Source organism: Oncorhynchus mykiss, chromosome 28, assembly GCF_057628025.1.
Source record: "Oncorhynchus mykiss isolate SJ-2025 chromosome 28, ASM5762802v1, whole genome shotgun sequence".
Lineage (NCBI taxonomy): Eukaryota > Metazoa > Chordata > Actinopteri > Salmoniformes > Salmonidae > Oncorhynchus > Oncorhynchus mykiss.
In genome coordinates, this window is record NC_143049.1 from 9,161,500 (window position 1) to 9,168,787 (window position 7,288).

General features: G+C 42.9%; 1 protein-coding gene across 2 annotated transcripts; it reads left to right on the forward strand.

The window, feature by feature from the left end:
- Positions 1-1,167: 1,167 nt before the first annotated feature.
- LOC110508445 (Golgi reassembly-stacking protein 2) lies at positions 1,168-6,990 on the forward strand. Of its 2 annotated transcripts, XM_090225705.1 has the most exons (11): positions 1,189-1,361; positions 1,957-2,029; positions 2,124-2,204; positions 2,684-2,887; positions 2,972-3,058; positions 3,199-3,329; positions 3,402-3,537; positions 3,980-4,103; positions 4,457-4,555; positions 4,665-4,760; positions 4,930-6,990. In XM_090225705.1, exons 4-11 carry the CDS (start codon positions 2,744-2,746, stop codon positions 5,202-5,204), a joined length of 1,092 nt encoding a protein of 363 aa, XP_090081831.1. In that variant the 5' UTR covers positions 1,189-1,361; positions 1,957-2,029; positions 2,124-2,204; positions 2,684-2,743; the 3' UTR covers positions 5,205-6,990. The 2 variants fall into 2 exon arrangements, with proteins under 2 accessions (XP_036822483.2, XP_090081831.1); XM_036966588.2 differs by lacking the exon at positions 1,957-2,029 and having other exon boundaries at positions 1,168-1,361.
- The last annotated feature ends 298 nt before the right edge of the window (positions 6,991-7,288 follow it).

Below are 7,288 nucleotides of genomic sequence, written 5' to 3' on the forward strand. Positions count from 1 at the left end.
TAATAAAATAATACAATTATAAACCATTGCATTGCAGACTTGTGTTTTTCAACAATATTTTTTGAAAACAGCTCTACATATAGTGTGATTAGTGACAGTTACCATTAAACCCAACCAACCCAAACCCAATACCATTACCAATACTTTACCATTTAATAAACAGAAAATACCAGGAAAATGGATCAAAGAGAGTGACACTATATCAGGAACAGTGTCATCTTGCACTGATTCATGGTAAATAATGCAAGTCACTTCAATGACTAATTTCTCTGAACTGGGGGGAAAAACATCACCAGATTCACAGGGAATACATTACATAGTGTGAAGAAGCAATACTCCAAACCGCAGCTTCATACTTCTTGTCCGACATAGAGAACTAATACGGTATACTGATTGTTGGGGTGGGGAGTCCGAGGGTAGCTTTTGATATTTTTGGGGGATTCCTCATGTTGGGTTCTATATTTATTCAATATTATCTGAATCCTATAAAATAAAAATACCAATTTGGGTGCAATTAATTAGCTTAATTTCTCACATATAACATTAGATTTCAACAAAGTAATGTTTTAGGAATGCGAATCAAATGTTACTACAGATAACTACAGAATTGATTTCAGAACAATCTAAGATGGTAGGTGTCGAAATCTTCTTTCTTGTGCTTTTTAAGGTGGAACGACTGTGAGAGTCTTTCCAACAATTACATGTTAACACACCAGAAAGTGACTAAGTGAATGATTACACTGGTAGCATAGTCTAGTTGTAGAACCATGAAAATATATAAAATAACTTTGTTTTATGATTAAAGGTTTATAATATTACACTGTTGTAGTGTATTTTATCGGTGACAGTTTAGATTCACTATCAATCTATCAATTCACTATCAATCAATCAACATTTCACAGCATATATACTTGTTATTTTCTATGATTCATATCAATATAATGTAATATATCAATATAATAATATCAGTATATTTATACCAATATCATATATCACAATTAAAAAGCAGCACCTGAAGAACTACACCTGCGCACGTCACTAGCATACACTTGCCCCAACACACTGATCTTATGTCAGTTTTGCATTTTCCCCCCACTAGTGAACAAGTTCGAATTTGGGGTGGATAAACTGATTCCAGATCTGTGGCTAGGGAAAACTCCCATCAGCCTTGTTTCCTGGTGGTCTGCCACGTAACAACACAAGCGCTCAGCTGGCAGAGTGGGTGACGTGTAGCGGGTAGCAATATTACCGAAGCAGGAAAATATCTCACAATAAATACAATATATACTAGGGGTGTCATGGGGGGATTGCAGAGTGTCGAGATACCGGGAGGAGGATCCGAAGGCTACCATGTTCTTCGGGTAGCTATGTGTTTTTTAAAGTTTTTTTTTTATGTCTGCAAAGAATGTTAGCTCGCTAGCAAGAATCCGCAGTAGTGGTCCCTCTGCAGGACCTACTGCAATTGTTGCCTCACGGTCAAATAGAGGCCGGGGATCACATTCTGGCCTACATGTAGCAAATGTAGTGTCAACGCTATTTCCCCCAGCATTTGCTACAGGGGCATTTTGGAATTGTGCAAGTCAAACATTTTAAAGGTATTTTTTTTATTGGTTGCATATATTGTTTAGTAAACAAGGTTAGCTGTAAAAACAACCAGACAGACACGAATGGGGTTTGAATGAACTAGCCAGCTCAACGCTAGCTAGTTGTCAAAACAATAGCTTTTATAGGGGCAGCCACGTTGCTGACAGAATCCTCAGCATCACAGTATCATGCCTCTTTCTACACATTTGTCTAAACACCTGCATGTATAGACCTCCATGTTCAGACGTTCACATCAATATGTTGATGTGACAAGCATCTATTTGGTCTTGAGATAGACAACCTTCAGGTATTACAGGTGAAGCTTGTAATAAATACCTGTTTAATTCTAAGGCTACTACTAAATGTTCAAAGGTGATGTGAAGCTCCCTATAACCTCTGCTAAGAAGACTGGACCTCATGGCACAGGCAGTAGTGTGAATACCCGGTAACTGCTCCTTGTTCAAGCCTTGCTCCAGCTGCTCCCTTTCAATCTCAAAATACAGTTGTTACAAGTCATGATGTCTCTGTCTTCTCCCAAGGTTCAGGAGAACTCTCCGGGACACCGGGCAGGACTGGAGCCTTTCTTTGACTTCATCGTCTCCATCAACAATGAAAGACTGGTATGCGTAGGCATGCTGTTGAATAAGCATGTTCAACACACACTAACTGTAGGCACAAACCCCCACTGATGGTGAGGATGCTGGTGTATAATATATAGCTCAAATGCAGGGATGGGGAAACTTCGATTGGGTTGTGTGCTTCAAAAAAACAAAACAGAACTCATCATGAGGTGGGTCTGTACCCACATCCATAACACCACATTTTGCCATAGGGTGGACGCAAATGTCTTAATTTTTTTAATATGATAATAACTGATGATCGATTGGCCCCACCCCGGTAGATTAATTTACCAATGTGCTGATGCACAACCACATTTCTAAGTTGCACCTTGTGTATTGTATTATTCTAGCTCTCAACAGTAAGTTTTAATTGGTCCGCGGGCCTACAAAAGGAGAGTGCCGCCAATTGTCCATCCTGGCTCTAATGGATGTCCGTTCTACTCATTCTAATTCTATAATTTATCCTGTCTCTGTTTCAGAACAAGGACAATGACACCCTGAAGGACCTATTGAAGGCCAGTGTGGAGAAGCCGGTCAGGATGCTGGTCTACTCCTCTAAGACTCTGGAGCTCAGGGAGTCCACCGTCATCCCTAGCAACCTCTGGGGTGGCCAGGGCCTGCTGGGAGTCTCCATACGCTTCTGCAGCTTCGAGGGAGCCAATGAGAACATCTGGCATGTGCTGGTGAGTAGCCAGTAGCCAAAAAAGGTGTGCCCAATTTATGTCATACTAGGCAGGTGTAATTCTTGGTATCGCTCTCTTTCTCAGGAGGTGGAGCCTAACTCTCCAGCAGCCCTGGCTGGCTTGCGGCCCCACACTGATTACATCATAGGAGCCGACACCGTTATGAACGAGGTGCGTATAGTGACAAAACTACACCATGCGTTCTACTCTAGGAGTAAAGACTGTGAGCTTCACAAACTAGCCAATAAGCATTTGTATATAATTCATTGAAGTTTACCTCTTCCTCCTTTCCACCTCTCTCTCTCTCTCAGTCGGAGGACTTGTTTTCTCTGATAGAGACCCATGAAGGGAAGGGGCTGAAGCTGTATGTCTATAACACAGACACAGACAACTGCAGAGAGGTGGTCATCACCCCGAACAGCGCCTGGGGAGGGGAGGGCAGGTAACAAACATACAGTACACACACACACACACAGTCTGACAAGTGACATCATCTACTGTTCTCTTGTTCCAGTCTGGGATGTGGGATAGGATACGGATACCTGCACAGAATTCCCACCCGACCATTTGAAGAGGGGAAGAAGATCTGTTTTCCAGGTCCTATTCCCAGTGGTGAGCCCATCAGCCCGCTCAAGGATGGATTTACTCAGGTTAGTATCAACCCAGAACTTGACCCAAGAATCAGAACAACTAGAACTGCCTGGACAGTCAGTAGAAAATCAGTCACTTTATGCTTTTTTTTGGAACTAGAGGGCTGAAATGACCAGACCAAGTCTACAGTACCCACACTAGCTTTAGTCTCAGCCTCATAATAGTATCCCATCGATTTGAAGTGTCCTTTACTTATTTGCATGCTTCCCCTCCACCCCCTCATCAGGGAAGGCTATGAGAGGCTCATTATGTCAGAATGTCCCTCCCAATGCAGACAGGCACGTCAGAGAGGAAAGATGTTCATTCAAATGAGTAATTACTTGTTTAAATGCACTTGACCTTACCTGTTCATCAACCACCCCTCTCTCATATTTCTCTATTCCTCCCTCCCCCCCTCTCATCTCTTTTTTTTTTCTTGTCTTATTTCTCTCCCCCGCTCAGGTTCAGCTGTCAGCTGTAACCCCTCCGCCTGCCATGCCTTCTGTCCCCACGGGGCTCGAGGATTCGCTGTCCGGCCTGTCAATCAGCTCAGCCCCGCCCACTATCCCAAGCGAGTTTCAGACAGGTACCTCATCTCTCTTACTCTTTCGCTGTCTCGCAACATAATATGGTAACAAAGTGTTATGAAATGGAATGTGACACCAGGGTTAAACTTATAATTTTTCACTTTGCTCCAGATGGCCTCCCTGTTCCTATCAAACTCCCATTGGAAATGAATGCTCTCAGTCAATGCTATGGATGGTCAAAAAATATCCTCTCTCCAATGCATTTTTGTTCTGATGGCTAGGGTTGAGGTCAATTCCATTTAAATTCAGAAAGTAAACCCAATCCTACTTTCCTAATTGAAAGCATTGAAGAGAATTGGAGTTTCAGTGTTTGGAATTGAAATGGAATTGACCCCAACCCTTTCTCTCCCAGGTCTCCCCACTGTTCCCCTGCTGCCCACCTCTATCAGCCCTTCCCTGAGCCCCCTAAACCCTGCCTCCACGACCTTCAATCCCGCCACCACGCTACCAGGTCAGCACACGTTTCTCCTCAGAATTTTGTTTTATGATCAAATTGAAACGATCAAATCATGCACTTTTCGACACTGACTAAATATATGTTTATTTGTGTACTATTGTAGGTCTGATGCCTCTCCCGGGAAACTTCTCCCTACTTCCAAACCTCACCAACCTCAACCTCGGCGCACTATCAGACCTCAGCGCTGTGTCGTTAGCAGGTATTAATGGGCTACCGCCACCTGGGACAGCGGGTTTGTACTACCAGCAGCTAATGTTAGCAGCTATTGTTAACCCCTGGGGGCGGTAACCCAATGTTAACATTATGTATTAGTGTACATGTTCCTGTGTTCACTAACAGATCTCTCTCTTCTCCCCGCTCCATTGCAGGTTTCCCTCCACTCGCCCCCCTCCCTCCTCTGAACCTGCCCGGTCTCGCCCCCCTCCCCCCCATGCCCGCCATGCTGTCCCAGCTACCACTCCTGCCCCCAGGGGTAACATCTTTTCCCCCGGTCGACCTCTCTTCCCTCACCCTTCCAACAGTTGCCCCAGAGAAGCAGACCCTCCCTGATGCCACAGTTCCCTCTATTGCCACCGAGTCAGCTGTCGCCTCGGAAACCGCCCCCACGGAATCACAGGGTTCCACGGAGACGACGTCGTCGTAACACAGGAAGAGTCTCAGACCCAGAACCAAACCTACCAGTTTCTCTGTCTCCTTCTCTCTCTCTTTCGCCCTCTATTTATTTAGCCAGGAGGGAGAGAAGCATATTTCCAGCAGTGAGGCTGGCGCACTCAGAAGGCAGTCAGTTGGAAACGTGGAGCAGAGGAATGAATGATGGACAGATGGGATGAAGGAGTGGCAGTGGCTAGAAGCAGAGTAGCCCTACCAGCCTGTCTGTCCCACCCGGCCTCAGTTTCATACAAAATTTGAATTCTGTACATCAGCTTTTTTTTACAACCTCCCAACCCTTTAGTAAACCCAGAAATGTCTTTAGTTAGACATTTCTTCATATATTCATTTCTGTTAAATTGCTTAGGTTGTTTCTGTTAAAGGGGCAATCTGCATTTCTTATAAATTAATTATATGTACCAATTAATTCTTGAGCCCCATTCTACCCCAAGATATAAGCTTGTTTTACGCCAATGTTGGTAAACAAAGTAGATGTAAACAAACACAAAACATGCCTAAAACTAACTTTAATTTTGATATAATGAATGTTTAGTCCTTGCATTTCTCCATCCCCATCCCTAAGCTTTTTACCGAAACCGGGGCAGGGAGTACGGTTTGTTTCAACTGCTGATTGCTGCTTTAAAGAATGAAATCTGCGTTATTTTATGCCACATTTGTGTGTTGAAATCATCAGGTATGCATGCATGCTTGTACCTACGTAATACATTTCTATGCATTGTTAGTTTAAACAAAACTCTAAACCCTTGAGGGTGCTAATCACTAGATGTCTATACCAGACGTGACCAAAATTGAGATATCGTCAGAACTATGAACGTGAACCATTTGTGGCTGGGGTAGGGTATCTGGTTAAAATCATATCTGTTACGCGCTGTAGTACCATCCGGGATAGAACAATGAGCCAAATGTTTCACGGTATGTATAAATCGGAAGCATCCAGTTGGCATTTCCTCTCACCTCCAAATATGGTGATGAGAGGAAGCCCAGTGTCCAGCAGTGGGAGAAGATGGCCCGAGATGGATTCTGGCTGACATGCACATTTTCTCAGCGATTTTTAAACATTTGATCTCACTACAGTTCTGTTCCCAAAACTTGAATATGTTACAAACAGAGTGGACTAACTACCCTTTGCAAAAGTTTTTAAAAATAGGAGTTGTTCAGGAGTGCAAGGACGAATTGAGTTATTGCACACACACACACACTTCAGAGTAGACGTTCTTTAATGGTAATATGCAAAAACATGCTAGAACACGCCAATAGGATATTGCTAGCTCTTGCTTGGCTCTGCCCACTATGATTAATTTGCTCCCATTGGAAATGACAGACCACAGCCTATCTTGGGTTTAGTTATTCAAACAATAAGGCATGAGGGAGTGTGGTATATTTTGACAATATACCACGGCTAAGGGCTGTTCTTATGTACGATGCAACGCGGAGTGCCTGGATACAGCCCTTAGCCCTGGTATATTGGCCTTATACCACAAATCCCCAAGTTGCCTTATTGCTGTTATGAACTGATTACCAACATAATGTTTTGTCATACCCATGGTATATGGTCTGATATACCACGGCTTTCATCCAATCAGCATTCAGGGCTCAAACCACCCAGTTTATAAAGTATTTGGTACTGTCCTCTGGCATGGCCAGATGGTTGGAAATGGAAGGCGCAGTGGGGCTGTTCAACCAAATGAGGGCACTGTGTTCCAACTTTATGTTAACGTCCTGTGCATACATACTCGAGCAATAAAGCCAATGGAATTTTACACATTTTATTTGTGTGTTTTTTATATTGTTTTAAAAAACATGCACTTTTGTTGACTTTAAAAATGTTGAACATTTTATAGAATAGCCTACTTGTTAAGTTTGTGGCCTTGCATGTTCCATTGTCTGCTTAAAATGTACCCTAAAGAAAAATATGAACGCAACATGTAAAGTGTTGGTTGCATGTTTCATGAGCTGAAATAAAACAACCCAGTAATGTTCCATAGATGAAAAAAAGCTTATTTCTCAAATTTTGTGTACAAAATGATTTATATCCCTGTTTGTGAGCATTTTGTCTTT